Source organism: Gouania willdenowi, chromosome 6, assembly GCF_900634775.1.
Source record: "Gouania willdenowi chromosome 6, fGouWil2.1, whole genome shotgun sequence".
Taxonomy (NCBI): Eukaryota; Metazoa; Chordata; class Actinopteri; order Blenniiformes; family Gobiesocidae; genus Gouania; species Gouania willdenowi.
Window position 1 is genome coordinate 20953208 of NC_041049.1, and position 23529 is coordinate 20976736.

General features: G+C 36.6%; 2 protein-coding genes across 2 annotated transcripts in view; one reads left to right on the forward strand and one right to left on the reverse strand.

Moving 5' to 3' along the window:
- syn3 (synapsin III) overlaps positions 1–23529 on the forward strand; it is a 136117-nt gene that overhangs the window by 72961 nt on the left and 39627 nt on the right. The window lies entirely within an intron of this gene.
- On the reverse strand, positions 441–22604 carry LOC114464744 (metalloproteinase inhibitor 3). The gene is made up of 5 exons (XM_028449246.1): positions 22371–22604; positions 12088–12170; positions 8439–8550; positions 3717–3838; positions 441–806 (listed from the first exon to the last, which is right to left on the reverse strand). The coding sequence occupies exons 1-5, from the start codon at positions 22489–22491 to the stop codon at positions 609–611; spliced, it is 636 nt and encodes a 211-aa protein (XP_028305047.1). The 5' UTR covers positions 22492–22604; the 3' UTR covers positions 441–608.

Here is a 23529-nt window from a genome sequence, read left to right on the forward strand (position 1 = left end):
TTCTTGCTTTCTAAAGAGAGAAGTACGGAAGAGGATTAGGGCCACTGGAAAAAAAAAAAAAAAATCACAATCGTAATCTTTTTTTTTGGTCTTGATTCCTTTTTTTTGTCTTAATTTTTTGTTTGTTTGTTTTTTCACATTTTCATCGATACTATTTCGGGGAAAATGGGGAAAAAAGCAGGACTGTAAAAAAAAAATTGAGACCCCTCCCCAAAAGAAGGAAGACAAAAAATAATATTAATAATAATTTTAAAAAAAATCGAGACAAAAAAAATAAAAAATAAGACAAAAAAACAAAAACAAAATTAGGATAACATTTGTGATTTTTTTTTTTTTTTTTTTTTTTTTTACTTCCACTACTGGTTCTTTTTTTTTTTTTTAACAATGTCCCTAATTCTCTTCTGTAGAGAAGTCTGTACATTTCATGGGAGATGTTTATGAAAAATGTGCAATGGACAGGCACTGTTAGGGATTTTCTCTTTTTTTTAATGTTGCTCTTTTACCAATGAGAGCTGTCACCCAGGCCAGTGAGCCTAAAGAGTCCTTCTATACTCAAATGTGGTCAGGGATGATGTGGGGGTGGTTTTCTGGGCATGGTGCGTTTGGGCTCACGGGTCAGTGGTGTTGATGATGGTTTTATCCCGAGAGGTCATGCCTCGGTACCAGCTACAGTAGCCTTCTTTCTGCTGGATACAGGCGTAGTGTCGGGACTGGTAGCCAGGGTAGCCGAAGTGGGACAGCATGTCCGTCCATAGGCACTCGTTCTTTGATGTCACGAAGCAGGGCAGGTAGTGGCACGGCTTAATCTGGAGAGACAGACACAACCCTGACAATGAAGTATGGAGTACCACAAACATAACTGCACTCATTTACATTTTTCTATTACAATTACATATTCAATTATTCATGTTCAATTACAACTCAATTATGGTTATATTGACTGGCATTTTTTCCAATTACAATTAAAATTACTAGGGACGTCCCGACACAACTTTTTCATTTCCGATATGATACCGATATTGCAGCCTTGCGTATCGGCCGAGACCGATATTGATCTGATACGATATCAGCATGAATCATACACATTTTTATAACTTTTTTTTTCTTTATTAAATGAAAAAAAAAAAATTACTTATTTTGTAGTGTGGAATGTTAGAAAAGCTTGATCAAGAAAAACTGACCCATTTATTAATAACCAATTGGTTACTTACGTTTTAACCTTCAACATTATATCTACAGTATTCTACAATTGAATAAAAGAAATAAAAAATGAATTGCAAAAAAAGAAGAAAAAAAAATCGAAAATTTGAATCTAATATTTGTTTTCAGGTTGATATCGGACCAATATCCGATATCGATATCGGATCGGGACACCCCTAAAAATTACAGCTAATGTTTTCCCCCTGAAAATCAATTACATTTACGTTCTCAGTTACTAAAGTTCTATTACAAGTAATCACAATTACTGAGCCTGAAATAAATATTAACCCTCAACAAACGTAACCTTCCTCGTGTGTTAGCTTTTTGTTAGCATCTCTTAGACTAACGGGTCATGTCTTCAGAGGTGGCAAAAGTACTAGTCTTCAGTACTCAAGTAAAAGTATAGATATTTGAATAAAAAATGACTCTGGTAAAAGTATAGAAGTTGCTATCTTACAGTAGTAAAAGTAAAAAAGTAGATGTTACTAAATGTACAAATGTCCCTTCAATAATAAGATTTTTAAACCAGCAAATTACATATCTTTTATTTTTTAAAGAACTTGTAGAATACTGGTACATGGAAATACATTTAATCTGTTACCTTTGAACACCTGGAGAATTTAGCGCTCATTAGAGATATAAAATGAGTGCTATTGCAAATAAAATGTGTCAAGAAAAAAAAATGCAAATGCTCAAATAAACCCAGAGTAGCTTTGAGTTTAACATTTTTTAAAAACTGGAAGATGTTAACCATAAAACTAAGGGACCTGCCTAACCGGGAAAAAAAACGGTTCTTGGTTTTCATCGTTTTACGTCGTGACGTCATCTTTGAAGGTCTTGAAAGTAACAAGCTCATTTTTAAAATGTGAGGAATAGAAAGTACATATATTTGTTTCAAAAAGTAAGGAGTAAAAGTAAAAAGTCATCCAAAAAAATGGATGCTCAAGTAAAGAACAGTACCAAAAAAGTATTTGTACTTTGTTACTTTTCACCTTTGCATGTCTTAAATCAGTTGTAAATCTGCACTGCACTGTAAAGTGCAAGTTTGAAGGACAATAAAGAAAGTCTAAGTCTAAAATACACAAAACAAATATGATTATGGTATTAGGTATATTAGATATTAATATTGTGAAGAGTAATTTTCGAGCCACGCTTCCTGCTTTCTAATGCAGTGAATCATTTTATTTTTCTGGTATGCAGAGGATGGCAGAGTAGATTAAGTAAGCAGTGTGAAGTGTTTACACTGAGGCCTTGGTTGATAAATGACTTTTTGTGACTTTCTGCCTCTGGGCTTCTGCCTTGAATACAGTTTACAGGTTCTGGTCTGTGTTGGGAATAAATAGGTCTCTCTGCTAATCCACTTATACTGATAGGGGTCGATGGTATTAGCAGATGTCTAGGACCAGGCTCTACAGTAGGACGGCTAACAGCTGCACCACACGTTGGAGTCATCTGAAACTGGCCTGAAGACCTGAGCCGTGTCCAAAACTGTTGCCTAACAATTTCCTCTGATGGTAGTAAAACTTGTTTTTCTTTACTTATTTTTCTGAATTAATATCTCAGTATTTATGATATTAATATGATTCTGAACTGGCCCTTGACACAGATGGCCCCACTGGCAAGCCTTTTGTACTTTACATACGCAAGTTTCACCAGCAGTTTTACAATTAAAGTTGCTAGAGACGATAGTGTTTTTATTAGATATAGACATAGTGTAGGCCTCATAGATCAATAAATCAAAGATCATTAGCTTGAAAAAAAAGATGTAAAGATTGTTTTCATCTCCACCGTAAACACTTTGTTGACTTTTTTTTTAACGTCATAATAGTTTTGTGCATTGTAAAGTTGCACATGCTAAAATAAACAGCAACTTTTCGCAACGTTTAGCAACAAACCTTGTTTAAAAAATGTATGTGATTTTTTTTATACATTACTTTTGACCAGATTTACAGCAATATTTGTGAAATGTTAAATGAGCTTTTATTTTTAGTAGTTCTGGTGAAATTTAACATTTAAATTTAATATTTAGATTTAACAATTAGATTTAATATTTAGATTTAACATTTAGATTTAAATTTAACAATTAAATTTAACAATTAAATTTAAATTTAACATTTAGGTTTAACATTTAATATTTAAGTTTATCATTGACATTATTCTAGCAGAAAAGTAAATATCACATTTTACAAATATTGCTGTAAATCTGGTCAAAAGTAACATAAAAGAATTCACATACATTTTTTAAGTGTGGTTTGTTGCTGCTAAATGTTTATTTTTCAGTTTGTGAAAACGCCAGAAATGTTTTGGAATGTCACTTTGGTGATGTTCATAGGTGCAAACACAATAAATCACAGTATGAATGAAGTAAAATCACTTCTTAAGTCTTGTGAGCAGCAATGCCAACCTTCTACTTTCTTTGGAGTAAATCATCTCTGATTTATACATTGATGAGGACTACACTATGTCTCTATCTGTTAAACGATGTTGGTTTCCTGCAGCCTTTAGGCAACACTCACCCTGCAGTTGCATCCAAGCTGGTACCGATGGTTGATGCCTTTCTTCTGAGCCAATGACAGGCGCTCCCATCGTTCATTGAAGTTGCACAGCCCAGTGTACACCTTTCCCTCATACACACGACCTACACATGTGAAAGACAGAGACAGTTAAAGGGTGAACGTTAACTTCAAAGTGAGCAAGTTGGCTTTAATTTGGTTCTGTACTTTAGTAATTACTCAGTATTTGGTCGGGTCACATCAAAGGCATATGCTGTGATGTTTGTGGTTAAAAAGGACATACTGTATTATACCTTTTAAAACTGTTCCCTCTGGTCTAAATGACATATCTGTGCTGAGGTTTGGTCAAAACATAACATGAATCAAGCAAAAGAGGGGGTTTAACTCTTAAACCGTTTAACCGTTTTTAACAGCGCTTTCAAAGCGCAAAGTTTTTCGATCCTTTGGAAGTTATGCGCGGAGCATGGGTCTCATAAATTTGTGAACGTCCTGTGTGAACGCAGCATTGGACTTCCTTATCCTTGAAAATATTGGTATTAATATTTTGGTTTTAAATGGTAGAATGATCCTCAAGAGAACTTCATCTGAAACATATTTTAATAAATGTTAACTACATATGTGTAAGACATGGAACTGTAACATGGTTCCACAGTTTTGTGTTTAATTAAATTGTAAATTCAAGTTTTTCTAGAATTTTCACACCAATTACAAAGTAGATTACTCAATTACAATTACAACAGCAATTGTATTTTTCCCCATTACAATTACAATAACATTTAGGCGCAATTGTAATTAATTACAATTACGCAATTACAATTATTATTGACAACAACCCTGACTGGTATATTGATTTGAGCTACAAGGATCTCCATTATAAAATCACTACATGAATGCGCTCACAACGTAAACACGCCAACTTGGATTGTCTTTGCCAAGACAACATCATACTGTAATCCGTTATTAAACCAACAGTCCTATATTTGAATTCCCTAAGGTCACCAAAGTTCTATTTTTAGTGTGAGGCCATTTGCAGCTAAGGACTCCTGAGACAGGTGCCACACGGGGGGCCACGAATGCTCGAGACTGTCACGATTTGTCACCGTGTGTTTCCTTCAAAGTGTTGTCACCATGTGGGAATTTCACAGCCTGTGAATATATCAGTCTACCCGTTTTGTTTGCATCACTGGGCTAAGATTACCTGAGTTACTCACAGACCAAGTACATGGTGGTGAGTGTTGAGTGTGACTGGAGGGGGAAATACTAATCAGGGCATTTGAGGGTTGATCGGAGGACTTTGACGTTGTATGTCATGTAAACAGTGCTCTGTCACAATGACTTCAAATGCTCTGATCATCAGAGGTGAAAGTAATGAATTACAAGTACTCACATGACTGTAATTAAGTAGCTTTTACATGTACTTGTACTTTCTTGACTTCATTTAAAAATCAGTAATTTTACTTGGACTTAAGTATGTTTTAAAAGAAGTAAAGTCATTAGTTAGATTTCTACACCCAACCGTTACTGAGTAAAATATTAATTTATTATATTTGATTCATTGGTGTTATTTTATTTAAAAAAAATATTTTGTTTTTCTACACATGCCTTTGTGGAAAATAAATTAAGATCCATTTGTGCAAGATTTGGTTTCTTCCTTTTTAAGTTCATACATTAGATGTTTACTGTATGTAAGGGAGCCGTGGCAAGAAACTTTTACTTTGAGTACTATTTAATTGAGCTACTTTTTACTTGTATTTGAGTATTTTATGTATGACTTACTTGTACTTGAGTACAATTTCAATCAAGTAACAGTAATAATAATGCTTTGGATTTATATAGCGCTTTTTTCGAGGAGACTCAAAGCGCGTACAGAAACCATTATTCATTCACTCACATCAGTCATACCGGTGGTGGTAAGCTACAATGTAGCTACAGCTGCCCTGGGGCACACTGACAGAAGCGTGGCTGACCACCACCAACATTCAGGCACAATTCTATACCCATTTATAAGAGGCAAAGTAGGTAAAGTGCCTTGCCCAAGGACACAACGACAATGACTTAGTTAGAGCGGGATTCGAACCCCGAATCCTTCAGTTATTGGATGACCCACTCTACAACTGAGCCACAGTCGCCCCAGTACTTCTACTTGAGTAGGATATATCAGTACTCTTTACAGCTGCCATGAAAGCAGTAAATCACGTTACATCACTCTCTCCTGATAATGATGTAAACACCACCATGGTTGCCTGGCAACACTGCCTAGTTTGGCTTAAACAACGCAATGCAGTTACAGTATTTACAGGTCGGGACCTAGCGACAGCTACATACACCACAGCAGGCTCCAAAGTAAATTGCACCTAAAGTTGGTAATGGCCACTCGTAAAAATCCTCGTGGTGGAAAACATCAGTCGCTTCCTGTTAGCTGTTAAGTACAAGTTGTGTTTCCAACCTGAGACTTGAAGGGGAATGAGTACACAACATTTTAAAAAAAGACTTCTCCTTTGACTTCTTACACATTTGCAAATGGTTGGTTATAAATAGTGAGGAAGTTTGTGTCACAAGACAAATGAAGAAGTCGTCGGGGAGGAGTGGTGGGTGGAGGACAGGGAGAGGTGGAGGAGGTCCCTGACGCCAAACAAACTTGGAATGCCGCTGGTCAGACTGTGAAAAGCCTCAGAGAGGGAACACGGACTCAAATGTCTTTAACATCTACGAATCATTTCTCCACAGGGAGACATATTCACATTATTTCTGCTTGGAATATAGTTTTAAGTATACATTCATGTCAACCTGATGCTTCATTTATTTCAGAAATTGACAACTTATCAGAGCAGCGGAATGAAAAACGTTATTATCTAACCTGAGTGACACATTATCAACATTCATGTCAGCATTTTGAATAATGACATTTTAAGTCATTTTGTGTGTTTTTGTTGTTGTTTTTTGTATATTTTACTCAAATGTTTTGTTTTTGTATTCATTTTGTACATTTTCTCTCCTTTTGTACATATTTTTATGTTGTTTTGTGTGGTTTTGTTGTAGTTTTGTGCTTTCTATATGTTTTTGTTGTCATTTTGTATATTTTTCTCTCATTTTGTATTTTTTTTTATGTTGTTTTGTGTGGTTTTGTTGTCGTGTGCTTTTGGAGAAACTTCTATGTGTTTTTGTTGTCATTTTGTACATTTTTCTTTCCTTTTGTATAGTTTTTCAGGTTGTTTTGTGTGGTTTTGTTGTAGTTTTGTGCTTTCTATATGTTTTTGTTGTCATTTTGTACATTTTTCTCTCATTTTGTATATTTTAAACCGCTGCTAATTCTACCATTCATTTAATACCACAGAATATTTTTACTCTACAGTAGATATACAAAAATAAACTGAAAGTTTAACTAAGTAGCTTAGCTAGGTGAAGCATGCTTGTAACTGCCCATCAATAAAATGAGCACTTCAATGTTAAGATTGTCCACCTCAAGGCTAATTCATGAATCTAAAAGATTATTTTATGTTTTCACGAAAATAATATTTATATTGAATACCTGAAAAATGACCTATGCTATGACTAGCTTTAGAGATGGTAATACACTACTTTAACAACATAAAGTATATTACAAAAAGGCATTTTATGTAGTACAAGCAGATAACAGTACAGAGATTAAAAAGAATCTACACATTATTCAAAATACTTTGAGCTGTCACATTAGTATTTTTTACCCCAAACCTCCACATTATGGAAGCCACTGTGATGAAAAGCCATAATCTGTAATGTCTTGTGTTTTAAATGCCTAAATTAAGACTCACATTTGAAATTCTGTAACAAATCTTGACTTTAAACATAAAACCTTCCAGTAGTATAAATAATGTCATTTATAAGCTAATTCTAATGTTTCAAAATGAAAGATTATGCTTCTAAACTTCAAAATTCTGTCTTTTTTTGTTTATGAGCTGATATTTTACGTCAGTGGGATATTTTATTCAAGATTTAAGAAGTTATTTTTAAGACTTCATGAGACACAACGGTCATAGTACAGTGGGAATTATACTGGCTATCGTTGAGTAAATCTTTAAACTGTAGAAATGTATGACGAAGTCAATCCACAATCTACTTGATGTAGACCAGGGGTGTCAAACTCATTTTAGTTCAGTGGCCAAATATGGAGCAGTTTATCTTAAGTGGGCCTCAGATTTTAGGCAGGAAAATGAGTTATTTAATCATTATTGTGCTCTAGTTTACACTTCCACAATTAAATAAATTATAAAGTATGTAAGACATTGATAATATCAGAGCAATAAGTGACATACCTGTACATCAGTTCCTGCAGGATGTTCACTTTTTTTGATTTTGTGGCAATTTTTTTTTAATTTGGTGAAATTTTGTGAAACAATGTAATGAAAATAGCAGGATTTTTTTTAATTTTTTATTAGAGGAATTGAGAGTTCTTTTAACAATTTGAGGTTAGAAATGACTTCCAACATGTGATATAAGCATGTGGAAAATGTGAGCTCTGCTAATATTGTGAAGGTTCATTGAATTTGTGTATTATTTTGGAGATATCAAAATCTGAATTAGTTGGTAATTTACACAAATGATTCATGGTATTTCTGACTTTTTTTTTTTGTTTACTGCTGCGGACCAAAATGGATGCTCAAAAGGGCCGGATTTGGCCCCGGGGCCTTGAGTTTGACACATGTGATGTAGACAAAAGCCTATGGTTTTTAAGGTCCGGCTGCTTACCTGTGATCAGGTACTGGTACTTGTTGATGTCAAACTTGACGCCACACAAACTTTCGGAGGCATCAGTGTAAATGTGCTGCACATGCTGAACTTTGTCAAATCCTTTGTACATCTGGAAAATATGAAGATTGAACAAAAATGAACATTTGGAAGAGTAAAGCCTTCATGAGAGAATACCAAATGTACAGTGAGTTCATCTGATGCCACTGGCACGGGGAGTCATAGGGCTCTACCCTTAAAGGTGCAGTCCGTGACTCTTATATTGTCATATTTGCTAAAGCTGTCACTGTGTAATGACAGCCTTACATCAAACTAGTAGCTTGTGTGAAAAAACAGACTCATTGAGTCCCCCCTGCTGCTCCTGCAGCCTTTGGCAGATTGCCAGAATGCTCCGCGATCGAGCAAGAACCAATCAGAGCCAGAATTGTGTTTGGTGGGCTGTTGCTCACAGTCCCCGCCCCCTTACCGGTCCTGGAGCGTGATCTTTTTTTACTGTGTATGGTCTGGAGGAGTAGAAGATGGAATTAGTGACTTTTCTGCTTGAAAGGTAATTACTGCTGCTTGATTTACATTATGTTTGATTTGTAATTGTTACACTAGAACTCTGTAGTGCATGTTTTGTTTGTTCATGTGCGCGCAGCAGCTTCTGTGTTGTTGCTGCTGCTGCTGAGGTGTGTGCACATTTAGAGAGAGAAGCACTGCAGTAATATGCTTTTAATAGAGCATGTTATATTACTGTGATGTTGCTGTTGTGATGCTAACATTAGCTTGTTTGCTCCTCTGAGGGAAGGACTTTGGGAAGTTTGGAGGCAGGGCAAGAGAGCAGCGGGGAGGCAGGGATCTGAGACTTGCGGACTGCACCTTTAACCAAGTTGTAGATAACATGGTTACACAGCGTGTTGGGCTTTGACTTTGATGTTGTTTTGTCATTGACGTTGGAAAGTCATGGACCTTGGCTTCAGCTCAGCTATGCAGAGATCGGAATGAATATTTTTACTGCGGACTGTGGTGTTTTGGTTCTCTGTGTAATTTATTTGACAGGGAACATCAGGAAATCCCTGTTTAGACTTGTTGCCTGCAGAAAAGAACATCATCCAAGTCTCGCTGGGGCTGAGGGAAACCAAAAGGCATGCATCTCTTGTAGGATTTGTTGAATTTCCAATAAATTCTTTAAAAAAATAAAAATAAACAAAACCCATGATTTACAATTTAATCAAGATGCACTTAAGGACAAAATAACACGAGTCCCATCAAATTCTAATGGATAATCCTTCATCTGACAGTGGCTATGCTTTTCCAACACAAGGCCACTTAATACTTTTGTTGTAAAATGAAATCGAACAGATGTATTGCATGACACGATTGAAATGTTTGCATTAGGAGCGAGGAGTTTGTTGGAACGGTAATGCCTGTGAGCTTGCTAATCCTCCGGCCTGGCTCCTGTCTGAGCAGCAGGACCATGTCAGCATCTGCCACAAATTTGTAGCATTATGTAAGTATTGAGAGGAATTCAAGAACGGGCTTTCAGTCTTCCTCACTACTTTTCAGATTGGTCCCTTACAATGCAGAGTTGAAATGGTGCATCATTTACATTGAACCAAAAAGTCAAGACTATAGTGTGCTTTACACTGTGTGGAGAGATCAAAAACTGAAAGAATCAAAATATAAACCCATTTAAAAAGTTCATTGCTATTATTTTCCACAAACCTATTAACAGCAGATACATTTCATCATGTAATGCATTATATAATTTATGTAACCTTCATAAAAGATCATTAGAAAAGGTTTAATAATTGATAACCATTGTACGAGAAATGAAACTGAATTCATTATGAAGTAGATTAGCTTAGACAAAGAATTCAGATGTTTTAAAATATTTTGAATATTCCACAATAAATGCTTTTGAATGCAAACTGTAGGCCTATAGTCACTAAATGACCTGCACTTGTAAGTTAAAGCTAAATATAAAGCTAGCTTACAGTTAGCGTTGATGATTGTGGGCACAGAGCAGGTGGGAACATACTTATCTTAGTTTGTTTAAAAGGAAACAAAAATATTATTAATGTCGACCAATTAGCAGTATCATATGGGGCGCCAATTGTAAAGCTGCACATGCTAAAATAAACAGCAACTTTTTGTAACATTTAGTAACAAACCACATTTAAAAAACTTATGTGATTTTTTTTTTTTTTTTTCATGTTACTTTTGACCATATTTACAGCAGTTATTGTGAAATTTGTGATATTTTTTTCATGAAAATATAATGTCAATGTAAATGCAAATGTTAAATCTAAATGTCATGGGTGAAACTAAATATTTAGCTATTATGCACATTCACTGAAATAGGTTTTTATGTTGGTACTTTCTGTAAATTTGCATATTAGCTAAATATTCAGTTTCCCCCACAACATTTAAATTTAACATATAGATTTACCATTTATATTTAATGTTCACATTTAGAATTCATATTTAATATTTAGATTTAACATTGACATATTTTTACGAGATATGAAATGTCACAAATATTGCTGTAAATCTGGTCAAATGTAACATTTGAAAAAATAACTGGTTTTTTTAAACGTGGTTTGTTGCTAAATTTAGCAAAAAGTTGTTTATTTTAGCATGTGCAACTTTACAATCAGCACCCCATACTATCAATTTTAATCAGGAACTTGGTTCCTTGTTTTCTGTAACATGTCATTTAAAAGCTCACTATCATAGCTGAAGGTAGTTATTCCTCCAAATGTAAATCACACCACCATAAATATTTACCTTGTTTTACATTAAGTCTTTTTTTACTCAGGAAGCATTACAGTAGAATTACTCATACTAGTAAAATTAGCCTTTAGTGATAATGACGGTTATAATAACTTAGCCTGTCCTTAAAAGGGTCAAAGGGGATGTTACCATACTATTTACAGACCCTCTAAAAATACACTGGATTTGCTTTGGCCTAGGGTAAGCAACTCTAACCCTATTTTTCCTCCTAACCTAACTGTTATCCATGTACGTAATAGACATAGTATGATACTAGACTGGCAGTTGACAGTCGAAACATATCAGGGGATGAAAATGTCCTGAAAAACCTTGTCTGAATAAACAAAACCTCAACTTAACAGACTGTTAAATAAGAAGACAAAAATAATCTCGCTGGAACTATTACATGGAAGTCAAAGGAAACTTCAAAGGAAACTTCAAAGGCGATTAGCAGAACTCCTCTGACGAACACTGGCAGTTGACAGTCAAAAAATATCTTGAGATAAAAAATTCCTGAAAAACCTTGTCTGTATAAACAAAACCTCAACTTAACATACATAGTATGATATAATAAAAGTTGCATAAGGATCATTTGATGGTAGAATAAGGTAGATGCAAACAGCATTAATTGTAATAGTATTCATGTTATAATAATCCAGGTTATACAACTACTAATCTAATGGCTTGACTACTACCTATTGTCAAACAAGTAGCAGTGTATGATTTGTGTGGCTATAATGATATATAAAGTTACTCATAGGAAATGTATTGTCTTACTTGGTCACTCTAGACCAGAACCTAAATATTTGAAAACAACCAGATGAAAGAAATCATCTTAAATTTAGTTTTAGTCCTTCAGAAAGTTTTGAAACACTGGAGTACTTGGTCTCACCTTCATTTGCTTGATTGTGTAGCGCATGGTTCCAAAAGGTCCATCTCTCAGGAGCTTCTTGCCCACCACTTTAGCTCGAATCACTGAAAGGAAAGGATACATTGGTTTTAACATACATTCATCAAACAGCAAAAATGCCTCAGCCAGTAGGAGGCATTAGCAAACGCCTGACAAAATACCATTTCAGAACCAGGTTGGCACCACAGTTAATCCGTTTATCCGATTTTCTGCATTGCTGCCGTTTGGCAAATGGGACCAATGAGGAAAAACACTGAAGGGACTTATGAGTTTGATACAGAATCTAGGTGCCATTCTCACATCCCGTAAGCCATGCTTATTACTCAGATTTATGTTTACCTAACTGACCCAACAGATTTAATCACAGCAGATAAAACTAAGTCACAATTTCTTCTCTCACTTTTTTGGTTTTTGGCATTTGGTATTGAGGTCATTACAGAAATAGGAAAAAAACGTGATCTACAAGCGGATTTTTGCTGATCAAAACCCACCATCACGGAATCACGTGTGTCTGTTTAAACAAGCCTCTCTCTATATGAGAATCAGATTTTGGAGGAGATCTTATCTGCATGCAAAGCTCCTCATGTAAACATCGGCAAAGTAAAAATACTCTGCAGCGGCCTCGATTTATTTGCTTTCACTCCTCTTGGTGTGAGGAGGCTCATAGTTGAATAGCCAGCAGCAGGGTGCGTAGAGCTGAGGGTCTAACCAAAGCTGCGGGTCCTGCATAAGCCTCGGTGAGGTTCACCTGTTGTCCAAAGCTGAATAATCGTAGACAAAACTAACACTAAGCATGTTTGTTATCTTCTGCCCATGGAATTTCTCTGTCGTATTCTTCTGGGGTTCACGTTCCCCAAGAGAAAGAGAGAAAATGTCTGAGCGTTTCTTCCTTTGACCTGTAAAAGAAATGAGGCATGTCACACCTTCAGTTTGTCAAGCTCTCCTGCGTAGAGGCAGGTGTAAATTGGATACTAGAATAAAACATGAACATAAAGTAGTTATCAGGGCTGGTTAATCAGCCCAGTTTTCTGATTTGACTCCGATTATTGAGGTCTCCATTCGATTACAAACCAATTTTTAATTATTACAAATTATCAAATCGATTTTCAATCATTACTGATTATTGATTGTCCATTTAACATAAATAACATATGAAAATTAGGAGGATGAGCCTGGTTTGTATTACAGTACAATGTAAATAATCGCTTTTTTTATTTTAAGAATCGATGAATTATTGTCATCAATAAAATCATGATTAATCAACCTTTTTCACCACGCCTAGTAGTCACATTAGCTTTTTTGCAAGAATAGTCATAGATAGATTAAAAACATATATTTAAAGTTGTGGGAAACAAAGAATACCCAAAGCAATCTTGAATTGTAACATATCAAACTCTAAAAAAAAAAGCTTTTAAAAGATGTGCAGACTGTTTGCATTGAACAGAAATTGTATGGAACATTGCTGCGTTTAACTAAGGGTGTACATATTTCTTCAACTTGAAATATCAACACATCTGCGTCATCTGACGTGAACATACTCTTTCATCTATTTTCATCTATCACAGCCATTGCCCGGCCGCACAAAGCAGACCTCTGAGACGGAAACAGTTTCACTAGTTAATATTGCAAATTTGATTAAGCAAAGCTGGAACAAAATACCAAAACAAAGTTCTACAGGATCTTGGAGAGACTGATCAAAGATTTAGACCTAGAACATTTTATATTGATTATTCCAACAAGTATTCGGGTAATTAAACCTTAATTTTAAATATAGAAGAGAAAATAAGACCAACCACTTAAAAATACCAACCTTTTTTTTTCTTGGGAAAAATATCACTTTCTTACCATTGTCAAGCAGCCAGAACATAATGCATTACTTTTGACATGGATCTTAAATGAAAAGGTGCTGTTTAATTGTGATGTACTTTATATGCTTACAATGACCAAAAATTAAGTTATTTTTAGGCACAAATATATATACAAGAAAACAAGTAGAATGTACTACTTCAACTGCCCTCTTAAAATGCTCCAAAACCAAAAAATAGCTTCCACTCAGTGGCACTAGCAGAGATCACAGGTGATATTTGTCCTCAACTGCCATTATCGCGTTTTCACTCTCTCACATTTCAGTTTCAGATCAAAAGTCGGGTCATTTCAGTCCATACTTGTTAGGGACCCTGTCTGCCCTTTGTTTTCCAGGCTTTTATAATGCCAAGCTGCAGAACATTTGATCCATTAATCTGACAGCTCTTCTGTTATGAATCCAGGAGTGCTATTACGTGATCAACCTTAGCTGAGCGCAACCAAACGCTATTTGACAGACGTCCGCCTCTGCAATTACACCAGAAGTGCGGCGCCATTAAGCAGGAATGTGTGGCGATAACGAGCTACTTTTGCCTCCGCTAAATACACTGCTGTCCTTCTTTTCAAGCATTACCCCAAAACCCAGTTTTCTGCCCTGCCCTGACCGCAAAACCAACCCTCAGGAAGACCAAATGTTCATGTTTGAAGCACCACGGGTCCAACTGAAGCCCATCCAGATAGGAGCCTTCTTGTTGGATGGCGGCCACTAATTGCTCGGTGATGGTGGCATCACTCAGAGGAATGTGTGAGGGCCTCAGCCGCTCCAGAGACAGAGGATTTGTCTCATTACCCTGCAGTGACCCTTTGACCTACACTGCACTGAGTGGTTATATTTACATACGAGCAAGCAGCTGTATGGTCACGTAAAAAAGTCTACATTACGAGTGTTTATGTAACCCATTTCTTCACATCACACCACTCAGCCTAGAGACTGTGAAAGGACTGTGTTGGGAGAGCTCTTGTCTCTCCTCTGCCATACAAACACATGACTTCACACACTACCGTCAAACACTTTAGAAACACTAGTTCATACTTTTGCCAGTTGAGACCTACATTTTGTTTTTGCCGGGAAAGAATTTTAAAAGTTTGGATAGCACAAGTGTGTTAAACGATGCTAACTTTAACCTGGAGGGTCATGACTTTAAACACAGGTATTGGTCTTGTGAGGAATAGTTTACATTTCTCTCCAGTTGCTCCAGTATCCACCCATGTCAAAATAAATGAAAAATGACACAGATGTAGGGCTGCTTGATTATAGAAAATATGATAATCACATTTATTTTAGTCATAATTGAAATCACGATTATTCAAACAATTGTTTGTCAACCAAAAAGTTATTTACTTTATGTACAAAAAAAAAAAAAAACATAAAATGTATTCTTTAAACATACATAAAATCCTTCAAACACTAAAATCAAGTATGTTCACTTTTGCACTTCTTGCACGTGATGTCTGTCTTTGCTCTAGGTCGTCATCATCAAACCCAAAGTATTCCCATATAAGAGAATTTGACTTGCCTTGCTTGTTTACCAAGTGTTTTTGCTGCGTTTCTCCTGCCATGTTTCAAGACCACTAGCAACAATTTTCCTCGTGTTGGCCTGCAGGTTGGCTTTGGCTTTGAGAGGGGTGGGGCAGAGGGGAGGAGCTTGCAACAACTCAAAGTTAGTATTAATAACGTGTGTGCCAAGCTTTATTATTTGTAGGTGTCTGAAATAGTGGGTTGGTTTTATTTAGCAAACAAAACATATGTAATATGTATATGTATATGTATATATATATATATATATATATATATATTTTTTTTTTTTTTTTTTTTTTTTTTTATTTCAAATAATTGTTTTTTTTTATTATGTTTTGCTTGTTGGGTGTAATAATAATAATTGTAATCGAATTTCGATTGAGAGGTAATCATTGGGAGGCTCACTTGGATGGTTTAAGAAGAACCTCAAGTGCAAACAGCTAACGCTAATAATAATGCTAACACTTGAATACATTGAATGTATATGAAACACACTCTATGTAAAAGGTTTAAATATAGGGTTTAGCACTCATCATGGCACCACAGTTTCTACAGTGATTTCATTTTATCATTATCATCATTTCTACCACTTGAAATTGACATAGAAAGAGACAATAATGCCCATTTTGTTTCATAATCCATCAAACCAATGTACTAAAAAAATAACCGTGGATACAGAAATCCTGACCATACAAACTTTCAAAGTACCTTTACCTGGATATTTTCCCACACACTATTATTACACAAACGGTGTCAGACTGCACTTTTTTCACAATATAATTGAAATGTTAAATTCCCAGTTAAAGGAAGTCCCTTTACAACTATGATGACAAATAAGTTGATATTTTAAGATTGTGTCAAAAAAACAGCACAGGCATCCAAAACAATCAGACAAACGTAAAGAAATGTCGTATAATACAGGTCTGATGCACCCTATAGAAACCTACTGCTAATATTGTCATATTAATATAATACAAAGCCAAATACGCCTCCTACACAAGGCAAACCTTAAATGATGTTATGGTGAATGTTTGTTTACATCTTGGATGGATTTGACGATATTTGACATTGAATCTGCTACCCAAACAAACACTACATATTTTTTTCATTTATGGAAATGCATGCTGGCACAAAGCATTTGTTTATGATCTCTGCCAAAGTGCATGATTTGTGTGCTTTAAGAAAAAAGGGATAGACACAAGATGTATTTGGGTGTCAACCACAAAAGTAACTTGTATTTCTTGGCCAAAGGTTATGTAGTGTAGGTGCGCAGTTGAGTTGAAGTATCGATTAGCTGATGTTGTCTACCTCTGTATTCTGTTGAACATATCTTATTTGTGATGCTCCAGAATTCGTCTTATACAGAAGCTTTCAGCCAGACACACATTTGAAAGAGTGGGAAGGTGTTTGTGATAAGAGAGTCAAAAACACTAATTCATTTTTTACTCCTTCTGCCTAAAGCCGAGGATTACACAGGCGCGAATGCAAATGCGCCATCTGAAGTTGAGCATGTAATTTTGTTTTACGTTAATGTCAGCCTACGTCAAATGTGTCAGACTGCAGGCATGCCTGAAAAAGGGTCACTCACGTATGTGTGTGTGTGAAACAGAGATAGAGAGTGAGATGCAAGGCAAGTGACAACGATTTTAGTATGCAGAAAGTTGTCTAAGCTTGAGGAGGCGAGTGGGAGGGAGAGGAATTCTCAGGATGACACTCTGCCATGCTCAAGAATAAACAGTGAAACTGAATCCCTGCTGTTGAGCTCTGCGTCACACGGAATACACGGGAAGGCCTAAAACGTGGGCTTACGGGTGGTGCAATGCAAAGGTCGTTTGCAACACTAAACCAATGAAGTTAAAAGACACCAAAAGAGCATTTCTTTACGATCCTGGCACATTTTAAATCCAGTATCGATGGTCCTAAATTACAGTCGAGACACACAATCGTTACACACAATGACACACTACAGGCACACAAATACACTGCAACATTAATAGAAAAACCTAACAGTCTGTTTTTCTAAGGTACTGACTTGTTCACAAGAAGTCTTGATTGACTAAAGTTTCCTGAAATAGTCCACATTCTGCCTAAAGAACTATTGTTTGAAGTAAGTACTGCTAAATGTTTGTGTTGGTAGCTTTAATTCCACTGTATTTTCATAGCTAATCAAATTTATGCTGAAAAGTGAGTGGCATCAATTGACTGTCCTTGACCGATTGCCAGTTCAGTCTTGCTAAAAGCAAAAGTTCTCTAAGTGTAATATTTTTGCAATTTTTGTCTATATCTTGCTGTGGTTGGCTCTATATTTCTTATTTTTGGATAACTCTGACAGAGGTCAGAAAATGCAAGTATATTACTCTTGAGTACTCCCACTTTGTCAGCATGAAGAAAAAGGTTCCAGATTTGTCCAACTCATTCTACAATCTTACTGCAACAACATTTCCTTTTCATTATAAACCCTCATTGTGTTTTCCAAGAGTTTGATTATTGTCCACCCCCTGTGGTGGCCCCTTGTTTGAAACAGCAAAGCGACGGCCAGGCTGGACCCTCGAGACACTTATCCATGACTCAGAGGATGGTCATCACAAGCCTGCGTGGAATCCAGACCTTTTGACACCTTGTAGTAATTTAACACATTTTTGGGAGCAAACTCGCATAAAGCTTTCTAATCACAAGAATCCAGGCTGGCTCAGGTTGTTGTGTGCCACCTGTTGACCTGCTGGATGAGGGAGTAGCGATTAAACTGCTACATAACTCATGAGCAGGAGTAGCAGTACTAGGAGAATGCCGTTACCAGTCCCAGGCCTTGCATCACTCTTGACCCCACTCTGTTGCCCTGTCTTGAGAAATCTCTCAGAAGTATTACAAAACAGTGGAATCTAATCTGGTCCTTACTGAGCATATCACACACCTCTTTTTAATCCTTCACTATGAAAGCAGGTATAAGTTTGTTCCTGTCACCCCTAGCACTCAGGAGCAATTGGCGTTACATGGAGATATTACATTTCAGGGTCAAAGCTTACTGCCAGGCCTCTAATCTTGCTTTGGAAAACAAGCTCTGCTCATTTCCCCTCATGAATGGACTGCTTTAAGCCAGCTGCCCAACAGCAGCCAACCAGGTCTCTGCTTTAGGCAGGAGCCAGGTCACTGCTCCACGCTCAGACATACGTCCGGAAAGACTCAAAGATCACGATCGATGACCACAGAATCGTAAGCAAACAAGAGAAAAAGGCTTATGCAGATATCAGATATCCTATAAGATATCATCCTTTAGTGTTACAGGGTTCTGCATTAGGATTTCATCAAATCAAAGCATTTTGTTTTTTTTGGGGGGGTTTTTTGGGGGGGGGGTTAAGCTGGATGGTGAAACCAGAAGAGAAAGTTACAGTTTAAGGATAAAGGTAAGAATGGGAACAAAGACAATGTAGATAAGATGCAGACATTGACCAAAAATGTCCAATCCAGGCAGGTTTTAGATGTCCCCTTCTTCCCTCTACACCTAACTGATGAATGTATCACGCTCGAAAGAAAGCCATACTTTACAATTACAGATGGGCGATATCATCAGTCGACATTGGTTTTCCCACTGATATTGAAAAACTGTTTTGTGCTGTTTTTTGAGAAAACCCATTAAGCATAAATATGGCACTATATCCATTACTGCAGTTCAAAGTATTCTTACTTTGCACAGATGTTGTTTATTTGTGGAATAAATCCAGTACGGTATCACATTAAAACTATAGGCTTAACCTGTCATTTCCATGGAGTTATATATAATTTGACATAAAATTAGGGGTTTGTGTATATCAGAAATTGGACATTCAGTGTTGGACAATATTGGATATCACAAAAAACTAATATTGAACACCCCTGCTTATAATAGGTGTGTTGGAGCAGGAAAACCTCTTAAACATGCAGGACTGACTTTGACATAATCGTAAATGGAAGAAAAATGCAACTCACACCTCAAGCTAAGCCCGGGCCTTAGAAACAAGATTTATGGAGCTTTCAACTGGTCTAGTTTGGTTAGCCTATCTTAAAAAACCCAGATTTAGTTTAGCTATAAAAGAAAAACAGCAGACCACAGAACAAACTAACCCTAACCCTACAAAATATGACAAAAACTATTTCATACTTGATTCCAGACTAAATTCAAACCAAAAACATGACACCACAATATAAGTTAAGCACTTTATTGTTCCTGAATTCAATCAACTCTCACTATCAGCCTCTACTGGTCAGCAGTGGTAACGGTATTATCATTAAAAATGAGATCATGGTAAGTTTATGAAGTGCGTGTTGGGTACTGAGACCACAGAGCTACTTATCTGCTTATGAAAACACATGCTCGCAAACGCATGAGCTGTGTGTGTGTGTGTGTGTCCACTTCAGACTGAGACATTATTGTTCAGTTTTGTGTAACCATGTTAGAGTGCTCTATGGTTTCCCACAGGTCAAATGCCTCTGAACAGAATGTCAGCTCCACTCAGAAAAACACAATCAGCTTTTAAACGTTCTAAATTTAAATGTGTGAGAGCTAAAACCACACATCCCTCTGTTTCATCTGAAACCCCACAGCCGAGCTCCTCCACCTGCTAGCCTATAACCATAATATTGGATACTCCTAAGGAGCAGATCACATAATCCTTCAGTCTTTACCAGTGTTATCCATAAACAGTAGCCTGTTTGACTCACGCGCCAGTCTAAACAAGACCTCCAGTCTATAATATTATTCAAGGGGGGAGTAAAGAAAGCATTAGTAGGTGATAACACAACTGACCGCTCAGCTTGTGTTTAACAATCAAGCACAAGCATATCAGTATGTGGGACTAGTGTGAGCATAAAGCAGGATTTAGGATATATGAGCTGAATGAGACCTATTCATATGCCATCCTAAGAATAGTAGTAAAAAAACACTTGTAGCTTACTGCTGAAAACGTGATCAAAAAAAGACAGATCACCCTAAATTTGTGTAGAATCAAGAATTTTGGGTGAACATATAAGTGCGTATGTGAATATATATGTGTTATTATGTGTGTGTGCATATATACAGTATATCAGTGCACACACAATTCTCTATATATATCCTTTGCTGTTTGTTTGTTTATCTGTTTGCCTAACTGTATCCTTATACTCTATTCACTTCACTTCAACTTTAATTTATATATCGCAAATTACAACAACTAGTGCAGTGCCCATGGGAAGTATGTCTTGCTATAGAAAAGTGGGATGTTAAGTAGCTTTTTCATGGATGGTTTACATGGGAGCTTTAATTCCTCTTTAATTCAGAATAAAAGTTAAATCCTCTTTAAACTGACCTTGTAAAAACTCAATTCCTAATGCAAATTTAATTCTAAATTACCGATCCTGAGTTACCATGACTACCTGTCAACAGTGAGCTATTCTAACTTATCCTGAGTTACCATGACTACCTGTCAACACTGAGCTGTTCTAACCTATCCTGAGTTACCATGACTATCTGTCAACATTGAGCTGTTCCAACTTATCCTGAGTTACCATGACTATCTGTCAACATTGAGCTGTTCCAAGTTATCCTGAGTTACCATGACTGTCAACATTGACTGAGTTACCATGACTACCTGTCAACATGAACTGTTCTATCTTATCCTGAGTTACCATGACTACCTGTCAACGTTGTGCTGTTCCAACTTATCCTGTTACCATGATTACCTGTCAACATTGAGCTGTTCCAACTTATCCTGAATTACCATGACTATCTGTCAATATTGAGCTGTTCTAACTTATCCTGAGTAACCATGACTACCTGTCAACATTGAGCTGTTCTAACGTGTCTTGAGTTATCATGACTACCTTTCAACATTGAGCTGTTCTAACTTATCCTGCGTTACCATGATTACCTGTCTACTTTGTGCTTTTCTAACTTATCCTGAGCTACCAGACTACCTGTAAACATTGAGCTTTTCTAACTTATCCTGAGTTACCATGACTACCTGTCAATATTGAGCTGTTCTGCAAAGCTACATTTACCACAATTTTATGAAGTAATTCATGAATGTTATCATTGCAGTCCAAACAAGTCCGACGTTACACACCCTTGAACCAAGCAGCAGCCATGTTGAAAGTCTCAGGCCAATCTGAGCCTGATTCCAGAGATATTTGAGGAACACACACACACACACACACACACACACACACACACACACACACACACACACACACACACACACGCACACACACACACACACACACACACACACACACACACACACAGAGAGAGAGAGAGAGAGGTTCCTTGCTTTATATCAAAATATACAATTCTTAAGAAAAATTTAAAAAAAGACAGCAAATTGTATATAACAAATAAAAATGTTACATAACAGAGTTTTTCTCTACCCTTTATATTAATTACTGCAAAAGAAATAACGTTGTTTTTTTTTTGAAAGAAAGAAAGAAAAGAAAGTTGGGAACGAAGTGAGAAAAAACCCATCAAGTTAACAAGTTTAGAAAAAAAATTATGCATTGATTGCAACTTCTTCTGAACAAAACTGCTGCAAACCGTTAATTTTGCCTCAAAATTATGTGCAATAATTCAAAAAAAATGATAACAATAATTCGTCTCAAAGTTCGTCCTCTCTGGTACAAATACATGGGGTCACACGCACCCCACTTTGCAAACCACTATTTTAAGAGCATCAACGATGTCCTTCTGTGACCCAAAAGCTTAGAAAGCCACTGGCTATCAGACATGTTGGACATTTAACACCGCAACAATCCACTGCTTGTATAACATGTGTTGAAGGAAATGGTGTGATGAATCAGAGGCGTTCTCAGCCTGTCTGTGTGCGCACATCAGTCCTCCTGCACATAAGCAGCAGGTTCCAGTATAAACTGGATCACTCACCTATGTCGGAGTTGCAGAATGCGTCCTGTGGATGCGTCAGAGCGCAGGAGCAGCCCTCGGTCAGCTGGTTCACCTGCAGGCTGCTGAACACTAACAGCAGACTCACCAGATGCTGCTGCATCGCTACAAACTTTGATGCTGGATCGAAGAGTATACGGAGTCCTGGTGGATGTGTGGCTGGATAAGCTCCGGCTCGGTGCGTTCTCTTCAGAAAGAGCGTCTCTCCTGGTTCTCACCGCGCGCACGGCCGCAAATATAGCGCGCTCCGGAGCCACGGCTACGCCCCCACGTCCCCGCCCACCTCCGTATTACTGCTGATTCAGCCAATCAGAGGCAAGGAGGAATCACAGGCACCATTACGTAGTGCAGCGACTAGAAGTATTACATAGGAGAGAAACTGAAATGCAACTGGTGTTCTTTTCACTACACAGAGGGAAATACAGGCAAACATGAAGGTAATAGGATAAGATGAATCACATATAGATAGATAGATAGATCTGGTTTCACACTGTAACCTTGGGTAACATTGTTTAACACTGTATCAGACAGTGTTTAGCATTATTGTCACTTAAAAATAAAAAGGTGAGTCTATCAGTTAAAAAATAAACACAAATCATCTGTAAAAGCAACAAAAGAAAAAGAAAAATCCATTCAGGCATTTTAAACATTGTGTTAAGAAGTTTTGAAAAACACATGTAATGGTAGAACTTGTTGTTTTTGTTTTGTTTTGTTTTGTTTGTTTGTTTTTTTCTGACTTCTTTTCTGTAACTCTTAAAATGTTATGTTTTAAATTCTTCATTTGTTGGCCAAAACAGACCTTCCTTGTAAATGAGACCATGTTTCTTCATATGGGACTTACCTGCATAAATATTAAATGTAAAAAAATAAAAAATATCAATGTATTGAATAAAGGTAAAATAAAGCACAATAGCTGCACTTCTGTCACCTCAATCTATGATATGTTGCTGCACACTCAATACCAACTTATTTCCAGTTTATTATGCTCATAAATCCATTCTTCAACCTTTAACACATTGACTTATCAGACAAATTCAGTTGCCATTTACGTGACTTTGTTGCACAAGCTTATCAGCACCTCCCTTACTATAAAATAATGGTCCATAGCTGTTTATTTAGTCAGAGAAACAGGTTAATTATG